Source organism: Uranotaenia lowii, chromosome 2 (assembly GCF_029784155.1).
Source record: "Uranotaenia lowii strain MFRU-FL chromosome 2, ASM2978415v1, whole genome shotgun sequence".
Lineage (NCBI taxonomy): Eukaryota > Metazoa > Arthropoda > Insecta > Diptera > Culicidae > Uranotaenia > Uranotaenia lowii.
Genome location: NC_073692.1, coordinates 80,960,367 through 80,983,146, shown reverse-complemented (window position 1 = coordinate 80,983,146; position 22,780 = coordinate 80,960,367). Strand labels below are relative to the sequence as shown.

At 35.0% G+C, this 22,780-nt stretch overlaps 1 protein-coding gene across 11 annotated transcripts in view; it reads left to right on the top strand.

Annotated features, from left to right (window-relative positions):
• The window catches only part of LOC129748107 (protein NDRG3), a 214,119-nt gene extending 192,344 nt beyond the window's left edge, over positions 1–21,775 (top strand). For 7 of the 11 annotated variants that reach the window (XM_055742592.1, XM_055742595.1, XM_055742584.1 and 4 more), the window contains one exon: positions 10,804–21,775. In XM_055742592.1, coding sequence (XP_055598567.1) covers positions 10,804–11,072 — 269 coding nt within the window. In that variant the 3' untranslated portion in view covers positions 11,073–21,775. Of the gene's footprint in view, positions 1–1,858; positions 3,181–10,658 lie in introns of those variants that run through there. The other 4 variants (XM_055742593.1, XM_055742588.1, XM_055742589.1 and 1 more) reach the window with 4 other exon arrangements.
• Positions 21,776–22,780: the final 1,005 nt, after the last annotated feature.

Here is a 22,780-nt window from a genome sequence, read left to right as displayed (position 1 = left end):
ATTTCAAATTTCAAATTTCAAATTTCAAATTTCAAATTTCAAATTTCAAATTTCAAATTTCAAATTTCAAATTTCAAATTTCAAATTTCAAATTTCAAATTTCAAATTTCAAATTTCAAATTTCACATTTCAAATTGCTCATTTCGAATCTCGAATTTCGAATTTCGAGTTTTGAATTTTGAATTTTGAATTTCGAATTTCGAATTTCGAATTTCGAACTTCGAACTTCGAATTTCGAATTTCGAATTTCGAACTTCAAATTTCGAATTTCAAATTCCGAATTTCGAATTTCGAATTTAGAATTTTGAATTCCGAATTTCGAATTTTAACTTTCGGATTTGGAATTCCGAATTTCGAATTTTGAATTTCAAATTTGGAATTAAGAATTTTAAATTTCGAATTTCTTATTTTAAAGTTCGAATTAGGTACGAGTTTTAAATTTCGAATTACGAATTTAAAATTTCAAATTTTGAATATCGAATTTCAAATTTCTAATTTCGAATTTCACATTTTGAATATCGAATTTCAAATTTCGAATTTCAGGATCCTATTTTATAATAATGAACGTTCTTTTCTGATTCCGGTGTTCTCAATTCTGAGTTCTAAGTACTCAGATCTCAGATCTCAGTTTTAAGATTTAATTTTTGTCTAAGTTCTGAGTTTTCCTTTCTGAGTTCTGTGTTCTCAGACTTGAGCGGTGAGTTCTGAGTTCTTAAATCTGAGTTTCAATTGATAAGCACTAAGATGCAATTTCTAATTTTTTCTCTGCGTTCTGAGTTCTGAGCTCTGAGCCTATTCATAGTTCTTAGTTCAAAGTTTTGAGCTCCAAGATCTGAGTGCGAAGTTTGGAGTCACATATTCTGAGTTCTGAGTGCTAAGTTTTCAGCTCTGAATTTTAGGCTGTCAGCACACGTTTTGAGTTCTAAGATATCTTATTTTGGTTTTTAGCTTTGAGATCTAAGTCTTATTCCTGAGTTCAGTGTTATCCTTTCTTGGATTTTAGTTCTGAATTTTAGGCAACGAGTTCTGAGTTCCTAATTCTGAATCCTTACTTCAGATTTCTCAGTTTTGAGTACTAAGTTTTGAAAACTGAGTTTGGAGCTCTGAACTCCAAGCTAAAAGATCGGATATCAGTTCTAATATTTGAGAACCCCTTAATGAGCACTGAGTTTAAAGTTCCCAGTTCTCAGTATTTGGCTCGCAGTTCTGAGTTTTTTTTATAAGTATCTCTTTTCTGAGTTGTAATTTTTTAATTTGAGTTCTGAGTTTACAGTTTTGAGTTCTGAGAGCTTAATTATGAATTCTTAGTGCTGACCTATGAATATTCAGTCCGAAATTCGGAAATCTGTGTATGGAGTTTGGAAGCATTCAGAGTTCTGGGTTTCAGTTTTGATTTCCTTACTCTGAGGTCAGAGTTTAAAATCAACCAATTGATTTTTGTAAACAATAATTTTCCTTATTGATATATTCTGCAATCAAGATATAAATTGGAAAATATGGGGCTTAAATTCGCTTATGTTTTCTTATAATATTGTCTACTGTTTGAGGTTACGTAATTCAACAAAATTTGATTCCACTCAAAAAAAAATTAATAGAGATCTGGTGAACTTTCCACTAAGAAAAAAGGGTAGGGTACTTTCAAGTCTGTTTGTTTGGGTTCAATCCTGCATCCTGTTTCCACGTTAAACTCGTCAATCAAAAATACAGTTTTGAAAATTAAGTTATTTTAACTCATCCTTGTTTGCTTGCAAACCTACTAACCTCACTAATCTTTAATCTGCTTTCACAAATTATTTGTATTCCATCAACCTTTTTTTTCCAATTATCATTTTCTTTTTCGTTTTTTTTATTTATTTAGCTGTTGGTGCTTTGCACAAAATTAGCAAGCTGTCCCGCTCGAGCACCGTAGAAAGTTTGACTTACTAGCTGAACTACATTGTGCAATGCAAACCTGCCCCCAATCCGCTGAAAACGAAAACAAAAAAGAGTGACTGGAAGAGTGTTTGAGAAGTGCTTGAGAGGAAAATCAGACGTAATCATGTAGATTGCACATCACACAAAGAAACAAACAAACGCACAACATTCGGAAACTTACTTACAGCCTTTCGTTCGAAAAGGACAACAACAAAAAACCCGCACACATGCACAGATAACAGTTAAACTCAAAAAATACTTTTGGAAGATGCCTCAAAATCGTTATGTGCCATCATACATTCGCCTCTCGCCCGGAAACAGAAACTCAATATCTGATGGTTGAACAAGATTTTGAATGAATGGGCTGCAGTTTGCTTTGTGAGTTTCGTATGAGCAAAGATTGTCACGGTCGCCAACTATAGTTTTACCCCATCCGAGCGCAGGATTATTCCAGCTTTGGCACATAAATACTAGTTATTAAAATGTAGTAACATAAAGCGCTATGTCTCCCAATAATCTAACCGATAGTGATACTTCCAACCTTTGTAGATCCTTTTTAGCTTAATCTTACTGAAAAACCATCAAAACCAAACTAGAGATTTCGTAATCGATTCAAATCATCAAATCCCGCGCGTAGTTAAGATGTTTTAGTCAATGCTTCAGTCCAAATCGTTTATAATGAAAAGTGCCTTTAGCGTATGTTTTGTTCTTCTGATTATATTTATGTATTAAATTTTACTTTCTCAATTTCCACCACATCTGCCAATCGGATGAAACTCAAGCTCCTAAAAATATTCCAGCCTCAGATAAAAAGTCATAAACCAAAAATAAGGAACAAGCTGCAATCGTTTTTTTCTCTCGTGTTCCCAGTCGAGGATAACATTAACAGTAGAAAAACATAAATTGGCAAATGATTTCAATGAAGTTCTCTGTGAGTTAGGTTCACCATTATTGTAGTTTAGTTCTAGTATTTAAAATCTTGTGTTAGCAGTAAGTCAGTCATTCGTTTACCAAATAAAAATTGTTTCGTGTACCAGATTGGACCAAGAATGGGGACATGTTTTGTTAACCCATGGGACCACGGAATTTTGTTATCCCCGGTTATTTTTAGTTTAAGAAAATTTCAGTTACGACTCAAGCACTCATCTGTAAAAGTTTGTTGTCATTTGTTTATTATGTTTATAGTTTTACTCAACATCCTAAGTTTCCAGCATTACGTTAACTCAATCTTCTAAATATATATAAAAGATAAAAGTAAATAAATATAGTTTTACGCATACGAAAAACGTTTCATTTCCAAAACGCTGTTTTCTTATTTCTAGATGACATGTTCATGTTTGAGTTTTCGCCAAATCACTGCATTCCATTTCGTAGCATTGCTTTTTACGGGGTGGGTACCTTTTAGTTGATTTCGGTTCTGATCGTCGATATTCAGGTTTGATGAGTCTTTAAGCTTAAGGTGTGTCAAAATAAAACTTGTGTTCTATCTGAAGGTAGAAGGTTAAAAATATTTCTTGTGTACTGCTTATATTCAAAGATAAATAAACTTATAATTAAAGAATGCTGGAATAAATTTCATGAACTTCTGTGGTTTCTCCTCCAAGCAATAACGCTATTATTTATTCGTTCCAGAAGCTTTCCCCGTTACAGTCTCTGAACTGTAACTCAAATATGTTAGTCAGACATATTTTTTTAAGCACATGACCTCTTTTTTTTGGTAATTTTTAACGACTGATGTTGTTTGGTTCTTTATTTTCTAATTGGAATTTCAGTCTTTAGGAAGCAAATTACAGAATTTTACAATTTGCCCGACGTTTCGGCCTTTGATCTTGGCCTTCTTCAAGGAATAACTAAAATATTTTATTTTTGATAATTTTTGTTTTATGAACTTTACAAATATTTTTCTTTTTTCTTGTGTTGTACTTACTTTGCATTATACTGTATATGTTCCTGAGCAGGGTTGGCAAATTTCGCCTGTTACGCTTGAAACGACTAGTTTTGTTTCATCAAACGACCGGCACCGTACTCAATTGACGGAGCCTCACAAATCGCATGGCGGATAAAGCACGACAACAATCAACATTTCTCTGTCATGCGACTGGCGAAGCTCCTACACATGGTCAAATTTCTCCTGAGAGTGACTGGCAAAGCTCTTTACACTTCGATCGGCTGCTGCCGACAGGTACTACAAATTGAACGACTTGCTGGCAGAGATCAACAATAGCAATAAAAAACCTAAAACGGGCTTGCTGGCAGGAGCAACAATAATAATAAATGCGTTTCTTTTTCGTCTTCGGTCGTCTTCGGCTTGCTGGCAGGAGTAACAATAATAATAAATGCGATTGCTTGACTAGGAAATTCTTTTAGCTTCAAATGACTGGGGAATGAGTGACTGGCAAACGAAGTGACTAGCGTTTAAGGAACAGTCAATTGAGTTTGACGGACCAAGACGCTCAACAGTCACAGTTGACTGATGCCAACCCTGTTCCTGAGTGTATACTGGGGAATTTTTTTAATTATCTGACGGGTTTGCGCCGGGGGTCTTCAGATTTTCCCCAAAATTGAAAATTTGGTTCATTTTTGCGACTTAAAAACACATGTAATTTTTCAGATTCCTAACATTTTTATTTTTTGAGTTAGCTTCGGTTAGATTTTTTTGTCAATAAAAAATAACCATTTTTAAAAGCTACATAACTCTGTTATTTGTCAACGGAAATTAAAAAATAGCACATCAAAATGCATTGAAATTTTATCAGCTTTCCAAATAAAATAGCTGGAAAAAAATAAATATGTTATGATGATAGTTCCATGTTTTTTTTTTCTGTTGGATGATTAATTTTTGTGTACGTTACCTATTTCATCAGTATAATGCAAAGTAAGTACAACACAAGAAAAATGAAAAAATATTTGTAAAGTTTATAAAACAAAAATTATCCAAAAATAATTTTTTTTTAGTTATCCCTTGAAGAAGGCCAAGATCAAAGGCCGAAACGTCGGGCAAATTGTAAAATTCTGTAATTTACTTCTTAAAGACTGAAATGCTAATTAGAAAATAAAGAACCTGACCTCAAAAAATGTAAAAAACGGTGCAAAACCCGTAATTTTCAATCAATGAACAGTAAAATTTGTTCAAGTCACTCCAGATAAATTTTGAAAAAAGGATTGAAAAGTTTACGTAATTCGTCACATTCTTGCATTTTTAGATTGTCTAATTACGAAACTCAGAATTTTTGACGAATTTTCAAAGATAGCTGTTTTTCGAACTTTTATTCAATTTGCATTTTCTCAGGTTTTCCTGCACTTAAATGCAACTTTGCACTGGATTATGTGTATATTAACTCAAGATTTCCACAATAAACATACCATATTAATCAGAAAGCCAATTTTATACCGAAGTATCGTAGCGCTTGAGTAATTACTCCAGAAAAATCGGTATGAAATTGGCATTCTGATTAATATAAATTGATTGCGGAAATCTTGATAATATACTTGATAATTGATAATATACTCAAAACCAAGTGCAAAGTTGTTTTTAAGTGCCAGAATATCTGAATGCCAATGCAAATTGTCGAACAGAAGAGAAAACAAGGATCCTGTTTTAACGACCAGTTCAAAGAGTTTGGATATCGCGCATAGAGCTGATATCCCACGGTAGTTTCTAACATCCTTGTCCCCTTTTTTGTGGACAGGAAACACGGGGAGGGAAAAATTGCATTATCCAGCGATGATTGAAAAATATGTTTGATGGGAGTCAGCAAAAGTGGCTCTGAAGAAATGTCCCCAGTTATAAAAAAAGCTTGAGAATTTCCCGGCGAAGAGCTCACAAATTTCGGGGTCGGAATCAGCTGTGTTGTTGTGTAGAAACATGTGGGACGGAAGCCTTGTTTCTTTCCGCTGATATTGACATGCTTTTAAAAAAAATTCGGACTGGTTTTGAAGTTCCGCTTTAGCCAATAATAATTCTGGTAGCAGCGCTTCTTCTTTTATGCCGAGTTAAGGTATTCGCCCTGAGCGTAGAGTGACTTGTACTTGTTATAATTTCGAAGGGCATGTTTTTTAGCTGTCATCACTTGCCGCAGTTCTTTAGTGACCCACGGAGCCCGTAGATTAGCACCTGCGTTATGTTTCGGCACATGGCGATCGATGATGTAGTTAAGGATATTCGAAAGATCGAGCTCGGCTTCCCATTGGATGGATTCCAGAACGCACAAGAAAGCTTCGAAATCAATAGATTTTCTTGAAATCTTCAAAGAAAGACGTTTTTTCGATGCGAGAATATAACCTAGCGGCACCGAGTTAAACCACTAGGGCTGATATAGGCCAGCTTTGACGAGTGGAGCGGGAGGTAAATCTATCGTCGGTATTCTGAACCCTTCCTTAACAAATCAGAGGTCATGCATCCGGCCGTTCTCGTTTTAAATATTATTTATCTTACGTAGAGTCACTGTACTTAAGGCATCTAAGTAGACGCTGCAGACGCTGCATCTACTATCATAGATCCGAATCAACCCCTTGTAGAACAACCACTGTGACTTCCATCCCTATTCCATTCTCTCATCGGTCTGCTGTTGAAGATATTCCTCACTTCTCACGCAGAAACGTTCCCTCTTCTTTTTAATAAGCCTGGTTCTGCCTGTTGTCGCAATGACAAAGCGAATAGAATCTACTGTGTTTCTTCATTTCTGTAACCGTACTGCTTGTCGGAGAATCCTTCATCGACCTCGTTGTACTACATTCTCTAGTAGCCCTCCAACTGTATCCTGTTTACGTACCAGATGCTGAAGTCCTAATGTCGGTTTTTGGGTGAACCGAAAACTTACTGATCATGTTGAACCGCCACTATTTTGGACATCGGCCTTCGCCACTCTGTTCAACTTGTTGTGACACAGTCGAAAATTCAGAGCATTTAGCGTTTATCTGTACAAGTCAAAAATCCAAAGCACTTAGCGTTCATCTGTAGAAAGTACGAAGGGGTACTCACGAATATGCTTGTCGCCTTTGGACTTGGCATGACAAACCAAACGATTTGGCCCATGGAGAGGGCTTCGAGCCAACACAAGCGGAGCCAAGACCTCAAGTCGTTAGAGGAGAGGTCTGGTCTCTAATTTTTATTTTATTTTCATGGTTTTATGTCTAACGTCTTAACCTGATGAACAATATTCCTCCATGTTGATGCTCAGGATTGGGAAATTCACGTTCCGACGATCGCTGGTGGAACTAGGAATCGCTAATGAAGAGTGTATGTATGTATGAATGTCAGGATTTTACTGACATAGTGAATAAATTAACTCTTTTCCACCTCTGAACCCTGCGTTGAAGCTGCCATCTAAACATGTTATGGACCCAGGTACGTCTGGAAGTGGAAAAAGGGCTGGATCGAGAAGGGTTCAGCACAGAGGAGTCCACCAACCAGAGGAGCCACCCGGCGAAGGGGGCCCAGTTAATGCAGAGGTACTAGCACGAAGGATAGGCAGCGAAGAGGGCGCGATATGTTCCAGGCCGGACAAGTTGTTTCCGAGAGCTACTCTCGATGCCGTTACGACCCATGCTGCGGCTAGCAGCGTAAGTTCATTACGATCGAAAGAAGGACTCCCGTGATCCGAAATCAGGATTGGTCAGTGCTGAGATCGAATGGTCGAGCTGGTGGATGAGCATGGTCAGCATGCGTGTGCTCGAGCTTAACTGCTGGAATGTCATTCTGGCACTTTGAAGAAGGTTGTTTGGGTGACAGTCAGTTGCCAGCCTCACCTTACTGCCGACTCCAGGGCCAAGCTGGATGACGTCTACTTCGGGGGATAGGGTTAGGGAGGAACAGCTTAGAATTCAGCTTACGGTATTCAACTATGCTGCGTTTAGCATACGTCTGCTGATTTCCTACGGCTGGAAGGAGTTGTTTGTGTTGCGGAAAAGCTCGACAATCGACGATGCTATTCAACATTCCCAATCAGCGAATTGTGGGGAGGAGGAGGAATCGCTAGTGTAGAGTGTAGCTATGTAAAACCTTACTAATATAGTGAATAAATAATTAACTCTATTCCACCACTGAACCCTGGGTTGAATCTTCCATTTCAACACTCCAACCACTCTCCAATTTCTTAGGCATCCCACCTTCGCCAGATCACGCTCCAATTGGTCTGATTAACACGCTCATTGAGCCCTGCTCGTCTCGTTTACACCGGAGCGAACACCTGTTTTGCAGAAAAGTCGTCTGGCATTCTCGCAACATGTCCTATCCAGCGTATCCGTCTAGCCTTCGCCACCTTCTGGATATTCGGTTCACCGTAGAGTCTCGCGAGCTCGTGGTTCATCCTTCGCCTCCACACTCCGTTCTCCAGCACGCCGCCAAAAATGGTTCTTAACACTCATCGCTCGAATATTCCGAGTGTTCGCAGGTCCTCCTCAATATCCATGTCTGGTATCCGCAGAGAACAACCGGTCTAATGAGCGGTTACATTTTGTTTGAGGGCTAAGTCTTCTCGATCGCACTTGCTTGTGGAGTCCACAGGAGGCACAAATTCTGCTTATCATACTCCTCCGGATCTCACGGCTGGTGTTATTGTTTGAGGTCACCAGTAAACTGTCTTGTCTCTAATAGTGAATTCCAATAGAGGCGCAGCACACGATAATTGGGGAAGAAGAGGAGGCCTCGAATCACGAATAAAGGTCTGACCTCAATGTGGCATCCTAGATATGCCTCTGGCTCTCACAGCCAGAATAGAATGCAAAGACAACCTTCTCATCATCAGCGATAGCAATCGCTTGTACAACTGGCCCTCTAGGTAGCTAGGCTTCGATGATGTCAATGGTGAATCAGTCTCGAGAGAACCCTGAAAACGGGCCCCTCGGGATTCCACACTCAAGTCGTTGTTGAAAGTTCTAAATCCTGAATCGAAACAAGAGACGGGATTATACGCTGGAGTTGACTTGTAAATGAGTACGACCGATAAGCGCATACGCGCGGACTTGGTCTCCCATATATAGCGTAGTTGCAGGACCAGATGAAATTATAAACAGAGGCCTCAGGTGCGCTTTGACGAAGGGGTACATAGTATTGCTCTATGATTAAGGTTGCCAGATTTTTTCAGCACGTTTCCGGACCGGACAAATTCGGGCAATTTGATATAAAAATCTGACTCAATCCGGGCTTTTGAATTCAAAATTGCAGCCGAAAATCCGAGCAATATCCGGGCGAATTTTGTCAAAACCATAAATTACTCAACAAAATCAAGAAAAAAATTAAAAATAAAATTTCCATCAAATTTTATCAACAGATTTTATTTAAATCGTGTTTTTTAGGCTTCCAAAAAAAATAAATACGGGCAATTTCAATGAAACCCGGGCAACCGAGCCAGGTCAGACTGTTCCTAAATTTTGAATAAAATATTCGAACAAACCCGGCAATCAGGCAACCTAATCTATGGGAGATCTTTAAGCGAACAAATATATTTAGGAAACTTTATCAACATTTGACGATCGTTTCTGCTTGTTATGATCGAAACTAGGTAGTTGCCTAGGTTACTTTTTGATTTTGTTTTGTTGTTTTATTTTCAGAATCTTTTTGGGATATCCCAAGATCAGTTTTTGACGCTACAATTCACAGAGTAGTAAAAACAATAAATTAGGTGAAAATACAAGACTTAAACTTACCGCGTAAGGAATGAATGTAAATTTCAAAATGAAGGGCATCATAGGACATCCTTGAATCCCGAATAACGATCGCTTACCGAACATTTTTCAGTTTACGAATGCGTTTATGTGCTCGAAATCATATAAGTGTGTCCGGTAAACTGAGAATCAAGAGCTATTTTACAAAATTAGGATTTTCTGAATTCGTTCTTAGAACCCCTGGAGAAAGTTGCAAACCATCCAATAGTGTTAAATTGACACTGTACTCCTGGTTAAACAAAATGTCAAAATGTCTCAGAGAAGCGTAAATTTTTGTGGTAAAATTAGTGCTATCATTTTTAACATGTTCAACGTTTTTATAAATAATCAAAATTTTTCCAATGTAAATTCATGTTCATTTTCACCAACAAGAGCACAAATTAGGAATCACCTCAATCTTCATCAAAACTATTCTAATAGGTCATCGTGTATCAACTCAACAGGTAGATTTCATAAACACCCCCTCGCAATCAAACAGTGCTTGCACTAGATTTGCTTTCGGTTCCTTCGAACTTGATTTTCTTCCGTTTCGAACAGTTTGGCTTGTATAGTTTGTTTACCGTACGTACCAATATTTAGTTCATTTTCATTTCTTTTGTACTTTAAAGTAAGATACAATTCTCACCGCTTCGGGATGATCGATCGAACAAATTGTTTCGGAAGCTTCCAATGATTAGGCTAAGCAATAGTCGAAAATATCCATTGATTAGCATGACGCCCAGATGCCGAGGGTCGTGAGATTGATCCAAATTAATAACAAAACCGTTTCGCCCGCGAAGATTAGATGTGATATTTTCTGTGTTATATATTTGGTTGTTTTACGCCAACTGTTTCTTACTTTCGATTGTACGTTTTTTGAATTTTTTGATTTCTCGAATGCTCATTTTAGCTCTGTCTCATTCGTAAGCATATTTCTAGATTGAAAATTGAATTGTGTGCTTTGCGAGTTCTGAAGTGAGAACTCTTCGATAGAAAAATATATCAGAACGAAAAACTAACCTCAATCAGACAGAATACGTACAAGAAAAACTTACTGCAATGTCACATTGTGCGGAATCATATTAATTAAATGTAATCAGTGTATATTTTCTACCAAATGCAGAGAAAATATAAATACCGTCAAATTATACCGACTAGCTCATTTGCGAACCATCATCCCATCAAAGACACGCACCTCGCTTTATTCAGCTACAGCTATTAATCGTACTAATGGTGTTGAGGCAGCACCAACATTTTCACCGCATGCAAAAAACCTTACTACTACTTCAACAACTAACTACACCATCAACAACAACAACAACAATGCCAACGAAACGTCCAACAACAACAACAATCAAGAGTTCGATAAGCTCAACGGAAACAACGTCATCATCGTCGGGGGAACCCTAGGAAGTGTCTCGGATAACAACAACGACGATCTGCCGGTGAGCGCAACGACCGGTGCCGCCATCCGGATAACGGAGAACCCACTGCCCGAGAATGTGGCATGCTAGAAAAGAGACATATCGAAGCGAGGTTCCGGAGTAGTAGAGCGAGGTCTAGGAGAGGGAGTAGGAATAGAGGAGCAGATTACGGTCAGGGTCCTGGAAGAGGTGGCGGTTTCACCGATAATGTGCGGGACCTGTGGCCGGGATCTAAGGGTGGAGGCGGTGGCGGAGACCGTCCGAAATAACTATCACTATTGTAACAAAGCGAGAAGTGAGTGGCAGCAGGTACAGGAGGAGGAAGAGGAGGTGTGGACGAAACGTCGCTATAGGGTCGAGAAGGTACTGTTGAATGCTATTATTTCGATACGAATGTAGACAGGAAAGTGAGAAACAAGTTATGGAAGCTTAATTTGTTTACTAAAACTACCGTAAGCCTCGAAAGGTATTTTTTGGAGAATTCACTCGAGCAGATTAAACGGGGTTCAGTTCGTATTGAATGAAGAAAAAAAAAGTTGGCAACCCTTCTGACGAGACACTGGATTCCTAAGCAACCAAAAGTCGCATTTTTACTACAAGATGAAACTCCGAAGTTCACATGTTCAAATGTTTAACGGTAGCTTCAGGTGACTCTTGTCACGTAAAAATTACTGTGGAGCTTCCATCGATTTTTGAAAGGTTAAATTATCGATAACGGAACTTCTAAGCGCTTTTGATGCAACTTCTTCCTAGAAGGTCGAAAACGTTCGCTTAACACTTTCTAACTCACCGTTAAGATACTTCTAGGTGTTTTAAAGAACCTATATGTGAATTCTAAGCGACATGTCAAAAATGTCTGTAAATTTCTAGTCATGGTATTGGTTTTGTTTATATCTTTACTGATATTTACAAATGGAATTCAAAAACTTTTCGAATTTTTCTCATCAATGTTAAGATATTCGAATTAATTTTTGATGATTAGAATTTTTGTTATATTTACTGAAAGTCCTTTGAACGAAATAAGGTATAATCTATTGACCAACCCATTCAATCATCTTAAATCAAATTCGAATAACACTTGTAAAATCTTCAAGATTTATGGGTTTTCAGAAATGTATTATTTATTACGGTGAAAAATTAAATTTTGTATGAACTTTCTGCTCGAAAAATGCATCATAGTAGACAGCTCGAAAACCACAGTCTATCAACTGTGGTTTTACACAGCTCCGCGTGCTTCGACTAGCCACCGCTAGAGAGTGCTGTTAAACATCGCTTCGAGCAGTTAATGAACTACTCGTATCGAACCTCAGCAACCAATTTGTTCTGCTCGAGTGACTCCTCTTAAAAGGCTTCTTGAAAGTTTTGATAAATTTATAGGTTTTATTAATTTGTATTACTAAAATTCAAATTGTCCAAACCTCTCGCTACACAAAACCGGCGACAGTGTCAAAATCAATGTAAAACTATAAGCAAAACCGTGATACTACAAAAAAATCCCCGAACAGCAGAGCAATTCAAAAGTTGGAAAGAAAGATTATAATCAAAAATCTAATTTGGAAACAAGAGGAAATAAAATTCGTCAAACAATACCGACTGATTGTTAAAATATCATTATTTGTAGGAATTCGTAACTACATTAAAAAGTGGACTGGGTCGAGTAAAACTTGAAAAGTAAATCAACAATGGCAAGGCACAGAAGTTCAGAAAAGGAAGGGAAATTAAGTGAATATGATCAAAGATCAAATCATTTTGTAAAGCATAATGCATATCTTTTGAAATCGATGATAACTCTCTTCATAAATAGTGAAACAAATTATAAATAATAAAGTGAAATTTATTCGTTTATTGCAAAGAAAAAAAAACAAAGCTAAGCTTAAAACAAGGCTGAACCTAACGAACTACTTAGAAGATTGCTTGCGACGAAAACCTCCTCTCCACAGGGCAAAGTTTATCTTTAAACAAAAATTTACACCTACACGCTGACACCCGGAGGGCAAAACCAGAGCTAATTCCACTCAGAGACAGAGATGAAATACCAAAGAAAACGAATAGAGGCGCACCTGTTGTTATTTATTAGGAGAATGGCACCCAACATCACCCCAAACAACACTGAAGCACATTGATTTAAAAACACACAACAACAAAACAATTATTATGAAACACCTTAATCCTAGTCCACACTAGGCAACTTGGACTGCGATTTCGGTTGCTGAGACTTGTTTATGTTTACATTTGCACTCGTCTCGTCTCATGTCTCCCGACTAGTATGGGAGACCTTCAGCAACCAAGATGTAAACATAAACAAGTCTCAGCAACCGAAATTGCAGTCCAAGTTGCCTAGTGTGGACTAGGCTTTAGAACGAGAAATTAGTGACCAATACACACAACCCCTCGGAGAAAACTTGTTCAATTAATCCCCAGAAGTTAAGTCAACTCTTTAAAAAACCTAATTGTAAAACTAACCTTGTCCTGTACTTATATGAAAACCTATAATTGTAACCGAAATAAGTTCAATTGTCCGACTAAACTGCCATAAAGCAAAGCGTGTGTGCGCACCCCCAATAATGTTGTAAACAAAAAAAAACAAAAACGGAAACCACAACACTCTTAGTTTGCTTTCCGAAAATCGAAGTTTATCCGTTTTTGTTAAGAAAAAAAATCAGGATTACGCTTAATTCCTACCAACAAAGGAGAAACAAATTCAAAAAGGATAAAACAGAAAACAAAACAAACCGGGAACCAGAAAATCTGTACCATAAAAAAGTATGTTGTTGAGAGTATGTAGTTAGTGTTGGGTAATGTAATAAGAAATTGTAACAAAAAAAAAACGACAGCGAGACGACAACGGGGAAACTATTTAGTACATAGTGAACTAGAAGAGCTAACAAACAAACAAACAGAAAAATGAATCTTATCCAGAATCATATGCTTGACGAGAGGCTTTTCAGGGTATCGATCAAAATTTGTTTTTCAAATTCCGGTGGTTTGTAAATTTTCTGATTTCAGAAATTGGCAAAAAAATTTTAATTTAGGGATTTTCGCTAAATAATTTCAGAATCAGAGTTTGGAAAAAAAAACTCAGTTATTTGAGTTTTTGACGTATTAACTCGAATAAAAAATCTTCCAAAAAGTGTGTAAAATTTCAAATGCCGACATCCAAAAAATACGTTGAAAATTGATTTGAAACAGATGACATAGCACCGTTTAAAAGTTACAAATCAAATTTTCAAGTGCCCAGATTTCGAAAAGGCGGAAAGGCGTTTTCTGTGCCTGAATCGGAAAGAAATAAGTTTTAAAACCAAAAAATTAGTATGGAACTAAGTATTCATAAGTTTTAGAGGTGCTCAAATTTAAAATGATTGATGTATAAGTTTAGTATTTTTATAAGTTTAGAACTGAGTTCTGAGTGAAGAAATAAATATTTAATGAGAAGTTCAAAATTAAAGTTCAGGAAAATAATTGAAAAAAAACATCAGACATCAACATTGTATAAAAATTCAAATTAAAAAACTCAGAAAACAGAAATGAAACATCCAATTCTGAATTCAGGATCCTCATTTCAGAATAACTCACTAGAGTTAAAATTTCAAAATAAAGTTCTTTAGCAACAGTTTTTATGATAAATAATGTATTTCCTGGAAATGAGGATCTGTAAATCTGAATACAGATTAAAATTTTTAATTCTGATTTGTTATTCCAAATTGCAGAATGATTTGCAATATGAAAATATTAGTTCAAAAAATGCAAGTGCCCAGATTTCGAAAAGGCGGAAAGGCGTTTTCTGTGCCTTAATCGGAAAGAAATAAGTTTCAAAAACAAAAAAATTAGTATGGTTACTAAGTATTAAAAATCCAGATACACAATTCAGCATAAATTATTTAGTGCTCAAATTAAAAACTAAGTTTAAAAATTTGAATTCTGAGTGAAGAAATAAATGTTTAAAGCGAAGTTCAAAATCAGAGTTCAGAAACTAAATTTAAAAAAAACATCATATTTAAAAACATAAAATGAAAATTCAAACATCTAAATTCAAAAAACATAAATGAAACACTCAGTTCTGAATTGAGGATTCGCATTTAAGAATAACTCACTAGAGTTACAATTTCAGAAGGAAGTTCTTTAGCAACAGTGTCTACAATTAATAATGTAGAATCAAGAAATGAGAATTCAAATCCAATTTCAGAATTTTACATACAAATATAAAAACTATGAAAATATATAGAATTTAAACTTCAAATCCTGAATAAAGAATCCTTATTTCGGAATAGCTTGGACAATGGATAGCTCCAAAAACAAAAAAAAAATAGGAATAAGATTTAGATTGAGACCTTAAGTTTCCAATTTTAAAAAAATCAACCGCATTTGTAAATTAAATCCAAGTTTGGATTTCACAATCCAAAAGAAGATCTGTAAATCTGAGTACAGATTAAAATTTTAAATTCAGATTTTGAAATCCACTTTGCCGAAAAATTTGTAAGATGAAAATATTAGTTCGAAAAAATGCATAATTAAAGGTTAGTTAAGAGCTTAATATTTTTCATTTAATTTTGGAATTGAGGATTCGCGGTCTCTTAGTTTAAAATCAGTTTCGGAGGATTCCAATTGAGGCCCTCAGAATCAAATAGAGAGAAAGATAAGGGCCCAAATGATAGTTTCGAGAAAACTCGCTAAAAAGTTGTCTAGGTGCTCGATTTTTCATATATTTTCTGAATACCAGCAGATTTTAAAATCGAAAAGGTGTTAAAAAAATTCAAATCTGAGTTTTTCACCAGAGGTATAATAAGATAAGAAGAATCGATTGGTAAACTTTCAAAATCAATGATTTAGGCTCTGATCTCCCTCTCCTTTTGAAGGCCTCAATTGAATTCCACGTTCTGCTATTTGACTTTACAGAAAAATGCCACGGTAGAGAATTTTCAACAAACCTTTCGTATAAAAACTTCAGATATCAGAATCAGAATTCATAATTTTAGATCCCGAATTAAGTTTGCAAAAGGAATGTGAAATTTTCTATATAAATTCAACAACGTTAAATTAGGAATTAAGTTTGCCAAATATCGAAAATATATCGAGACTCCAATGGTAGCTCAAAAATTGTTTTTAAATTAAAAAATATGGATAATTAAGGGTTTCACCTCAGAAATAAAGTTTTTCATTAAAATTAGGAATTGGGGATTCAAGGTTTTTCAAAGTAGAGTACCAAACTTAGAATCAGAATTTCCAAAAATTCAAATTGAGGTCCACAGAATCAGAGGAAGATTAGTGCCCAAATGATAGTTTCGAGAAAACACGCTTCAAAGTTGTCGGGATGCTCGATTTTTCATCTATTTTTTTAATACGAACAGTTTTAATTCAATCGAAATGATGTTAAAAATTTAAATCTGAGTTTTGCAGCAGATTTAAATTGAGATAAGAAGAAACGATTTATTAGCTTAACTCTAAATCGATGATTTTGGCGCTCATCTTTCTCAGATTCTGAGGGCCTTAATTGAAATCCCCCTTCTGCTATTTGACTTGAGAGACAAATTTTATGGCAGAGAATTTTCAACTTACTATTCGTATAAAACTTCAGATATCAGAAACATGATTCAAAATTTGAGAACCCGAATCAAGAGTCCAAAAATTAGGCCAAAAATTTTCTAATAAATTTAACAACGTGGAAATAGGAATTCAGTTATCCAAAATATCGAAAATATATCGATACTCGAATGGTAGCTCGAAAATTGAAATAAAGAAAATTGTGTTTGCACTAGCGGCCGCTAGAGTGAGCTGTCATACTCAAAATCGAGCAGTTGACTAGCTACTCGATTCGTATAACAATTCCGAACCGATTCTAGATTTTGGCGATTTTTTGTTATCTATAATATACTTGATTAAAAACTAAAAATCTAGATATTTAAACGTAAAAGTTCAAATAAAACACGAAATTTTAGATTTAATTCTCATTATTTATCAATATTTTACGTATCTCAAAAGTTTTTTCTCCTGTAAATCAAATCATTATAAATGTTTGAAAATTTACACTAAAAGCACTGCTCAGGAAGCGGAAATAAATGAAATCACCCCATATTTTAAGGAAGAATGTTATAAAGTGGTATATTCCTGAAAGCAAAATATTACAAAAATCCAAATTTAAAAAGAGGTGAGGAGTTCCATTTTTTTTAAAATCAAAACAGAGCAAGGGTCAGAATTTGAAATGAAAATATTCATTTAAAACAGGATTTTCTAACGTCTAGTCCAGCTCTCAGAGCTACAATAAACTCATATTTCTTTTTTATAAACTCAGCGCCGAGAATTCAGAACATATAGCTAAGAACTTTGATTTCAGTGCTTTGAAATTCTGAATCCGAGCTCTGATTATGTAGGTACAATATGTTATTTACTTAAAATTTTCTCTGACTCTAAAAAACTAATTTCGTGATAGAGATTTTTTGAAAATCGTTTCATTTAAAAACTTCAGATATCAGAAACAAAATTCAGAACTCTACATCGCAAATTAAAAGTCCAAAAAGAAGGTTGAAATTTCCTATATAAATTCAAAAACGTAAAATTAGAAATTAGGTATTCCAAAATATCGAAATTATATCGAATCTCGAATGATAACTTGAAAATTTAATTTCTTAAGGCAATTGTGTTTGCGCTAGCGACCGCTAGAGTGAGCTGTCATACTTAAAATCGATCAGTGACTAACTACTTGATTCGTATAACAGTTCCGAACCGATTATAATTTTCGAATAACGATTTTTTTTTATATCTACGATACCTGATTAAAAATTGAAAATTTGGGAGTTTTAACTTAAAAGTTCGAGTTTTTCTGGAAATTCTCGATTGTAATTTATCTTCTAAGTTTTTTCTCCTGTAAATCAAATCACGCGTTTGAAAACACTGATCAGGACCATGGGTGTCAGGTGTCCTGATTTTTCAGGATTTGTCCTGATTTTCGAGAGGCTGTCCTGAGTTTTCAAAATCACTTGAAATGTCCTGATTTTAGAAAAATGGTCCTTAAAATGTCCTGATTTGTCCTGACTTTTAAAAAATATCTAAATTATTACTAAATTTATTGCTAAATGATAAGAACATCAAACAAATCTTTCATAAAATAGATTAACCAGTTTAACCGATGATGATATTTGGTACAAATGATGTTTTCCGATATTAACCGCAGGCCAGCCAAGATTCTTCTCGCTTCAGTTGCCTAATTTGAGGCGTTTTCAGCACCTGTATTTCGCCTTTAGTTATGCTATTCAAGCAGAGCTGCATGATATTTTCATCAATTTAGTGGTGTGCTAAAAAATCCTGATTTTTTTAATCGTGCTGTCCTGATTTTTGATAAAACCACTTGGCACCTTTGCTCAGGACTCAGAAACAGGGGTGTCAGGTGTCCTGATTTTTCAGGATTTGTCCTGATTTTCGAGAAGCCGTCCTGATTTTTGAAAAACGCTTGAATTGTCCTGATTTTTTAAAAATGTCCTCTGAAATGTCCTGATTTGTCCTGATTTTTCAAAAAATATCTAAACTATAACTAAACTCATTGTTAAATGGTAAGAAAATCAAACAAATATTTAATAAAACAGTTGAACCATTTTAATCTTTGGGTTAAATGATATTTAAATAGTGTTTTTCGATATTGACATCAGGCCATCCAAGGTTCTTCTCGCTTTAGTTGCATAATTTGAGACATCTTCAGCACCTTTATTTCGCCTTTAGTTATGCAATCTAAGCAGAGATACATGATAATTTCATCAATTTAGTGGTGTCCTGAAGAATCCTGATTTTTTTCATAGCGGTGTCCTGATTTTTGTCAAATCCACCTGGCACCCCTGCTCAGAAATAAAGGAAGGGCCTTAGAGATGAATGTCGCCTTGCTGTTAAATTCCCGAAAAAAAATTAGGGGAATCACTTCATATTTTAAAGCAGAATGTTATAAAGTGAATAAAAATTAAATATTTCAAAAATCCAAATTCAATTTTTTTTTAGGTTTTATTTTTGACACTTTACCAGCATTATGGCATTCGTGTCTACAAATTCAAAATGAGGAGTTCCTTTTAAATGAAACAAGGAGTTTGGGGTGTGATTGTAAGATTTCAAACAAATTTTTAACGTCTAGCCCAGCACAGAAGTTAAAATTAACTCATATTTCTTTTTTATAAACTCAAATTTAAGTGAGGAGTTCCAATTTTTTCAATCAAAACAAAGCAAGGGTTCAAATTTCAAATGTAACACGCAGATTGGAGTGTTATTATGAGATTTCACTTAAAACAGAATTTCTAACGCCTTGTCCAGCACTCAGAATTTCTGAGTCAGAAAAACTCATATTTCTTTTTTCTTTATAAACTCAGCATCGAGATCTCAGAACATATTGCTGAGAACTTGAAGTTTAATGTATTGAAATTCTAAATTTGAACTCTGATTCTGTAGGTACAATATGTAATTGATATGAAATTCTCTTTTTTAGAACAGAAAAAAAGCAGACGAATTTTGAAATCTGTGAGAAGTTGATGCTAGAACTGTTGTAATTGTGGGTCATTTTTGTCATTATCAGCTTATGTTAAGTAAGTTGAGTACCTTCTTTCGAGAATTAACAATGAAGAGCTTTGATTGAAAAGATTAGAATAATGAAGCCCTTTTTTTGAAATTTGAATTCAGACATAAAATCTTGAAAAATTTTATCCTAGTTCAGAAATCTGAACACTAAATAATTTTTCGGTGTTGGAAAATCAAAATTAATAGTTAAACTTAATTTAAGAGAACTTTTTTTTCATTTGCTCTTTATTTAAAAAAATTAAAGGCGTTTTAATTTTTTTCATAAACAATGATACCTTGAAAAGTAGTAGGTACTTAACATATTATCTAACTGTGTAGAGATGTATCCATAGAACTAGAAAGCTTCTGCTGTAGTAACCCTAAGCCCAGAATCCAGTTCAATAGAAGGAAGAAATATACAGCCCAACCGAAACCTAAAACAACAACAGTATAAATTAGCCAAGTTTCATCACCATTTCTAGTGGCTACATTCCCTAGAAGCTAGATCCAGTGAAAATAACAACAACAAAAAACTCAGCTAAAGGCAGTGAACAATATGATAGTTTCTAAATCAGAACAATAATTACCGAGGTAGCCCAAGATGGTCCCTAATTTTGCTTAGAAATGCTACTTAGCTCGACAGTGAAAAGATATTTGAAAAGCAACAACAAAAATTTAACCAAAAAAAAACATGTTACAGCGTTTGCCTTTTTCCTTTGTTTCACATCGAAATTCTTCTCGAGACTTTTTAATGTTTTAGCATCTGTTAAAAGATAAACAAGAACAAGTATTAAATAGACAAGTTTACTAAACTTTAAACGGAATGTCTCCAACAAATAGAAGAAAAAAGTTGATAATATAGTTTATAAACGAAAAAAAACTTCTTAAACAATGTGATAAAATGGACAAGTTGAGAAATTAACTACGACTAGTATAAACAAAAACATACTTAAAAATCCCGAACATTCAAAACCAAACACGAGAGGAGGAAACTAACAATAAAGTTCTTTCGCACGACTTTTGACACTCATTGATTTGTGAAACGGATTATTATCACCCGATCATAGTTACTCTCCATACAACAGAACAGAAAGAAATCTTAAAATCACCTTCACCTGGAAGGAATTCAAACAAATTTGATTTCTCACTTGAGTGCCTGATCGTTGAAACGGATATTTAAAAATGAAGTAAAACACACGGGAAAATAAACCAACCCACATGCATTCGATAACATGCTGCACATGAGCATGCAAGTTTTGCATTTCGTATTTTTGCAAATCAGTTTTTGATTTTCGAAACGCGGCGCCCCTCTTATTCATATCGTCATTTGTAAAAGCAATTACTCTTATTGTGTAGGCTTTTTTTTGTATTGAAAACCAATCGATAACAATAAAACATAAAACACACCACCCGTTTTTTCAAGTGTGAAATAGTTGTGTACTATTTAAACCCCTTCATTGCACGCTGCAAACGCGGATAATCGAAGACTAAACCAAATCGAGAACAACTTGATCAACAATGCCTCTCGAGATAACTTTTACTATCATTTGCTCTGCATTGAAGACAACAACAGCAACAAGCAAAAAAACGCACATTAATCACACATTAAAGCTCGAGAAATCGAAGAAAGTAACAATGAGAGCGATAAAGAATTAGCATACTCACACTGAATGAAGCAAATCCCAGGAAAGGTAAAACAGAAAAACAAAAACACCCATAAAGGCCCCGGTGAATGATTTGCTGTGTCAAAGGTAAAGCGGAGTAGAGCAGAAGGAAAAGTGAGAATATCATACATAGAGGAAAAAAAGGAAACATGGAGGCCGAGGCGCGCGCATTACATTTAGGCTAGTAAATGCTACTAATTAACACCAGCAAAAACAAACAAGATGTATTGCTTATTGGTCAGTCGCTGACAGAATGGAACAATTAACGAAAACTTGCCGAAACCGAAAACTTAGGAACGCAACGGTTCAAAACACTGCAGAAGAACAAAAAAAAAACAAAGAAGGCTAAGTAAATGTATGCAAAATCAATAAATAAACAGCAAACATCTGTATATTGAAAAAGTGTTGAAATAAATAAATTCAACAAACAATAACATCCACTGCTAAAAACAAAAACAAAAAAAACGCAACTGTAACGAGATCATAAAACTCTTTAAAACCAAAAATCAACTAATGGATCATTAAGTTAATGATTCGGGCATTCTGTTATCGACATCAATAAATGATAAGTAAAAAAGAGAATAACAATAAAACTATTGAATCAAATTGGGCGTGTGTGGGCTTGATTGATCCGAAATTTCCTGGTTTGCTTATTAACAGCTCGGCTACCCTACCCTATACGGTAAATTATTGTGCATCTTTTCAATCACTAGACTAAAAATAGATTTATAATGTTTGTTTTTCCGGGAATTGTCTAAAATAAGAAGTGAATCTACACCCTAAGAAAAGGTTGAAAAATTTCATTGCCGATCGGAGCTAAACATGTGCCGAAAATTTGCTGAAATGTGCATTGCACCAGAGATGACATGATTGCTTTCCCGTCCCTGATATAAAGAATAGAGCGCTCGGGCTAAATGATACTACATAAAAAAAATTCAAGCAAAAAATGAATTACATTTTATGGTATTTTCAACCTATTTGATAATTCATCCCAGATACAAGAAAATAAAAAAAATTGCCGTGACTTATATACACACGCACAGGATCAATTCATTCATTAATTGTTTCCATCCTTCATTATCTTTTGATAAGATAGGGAGTAGATAGGGGAAAACTGTACAAGACGCACCAGTTAAGCATTTTCAGCGATACCAATCATCTAAGAACCAAATTGGAAGTTTACGACGATTCAGTGATCCGATTTACGTTTTATCAAAAAGGCATAATAAGATAAAAAAAACTATTTTGATTATATTTTTTGCAAAAAACTGAAACAGCCACCTAAAACCTGTGGACAGAATTTTGCACCATACCGAAAGGGTGGTGAGAAATGGATCAATGATTCTACAGAATATAATAATTGAAACATAAAATTTTTAATTAGGTACATGTTCAAAGAATTTTTGCAAACTAACCATACTTTGGCAAAAAATCATTTATTATTGCGAAACTAATCAAAAATTTCGAAATTTATCAAAAAAACTTTTTATATCCTTATAGTTAAAACGCCTTCAGGTAGGCAACGAAATTTAATTTCTTGAATAATATCGTGGCAAACATGGCGGCGGTTATCTTTTTCGAGTCGGATTTGTGTATCTTTTTCGAGTCCGA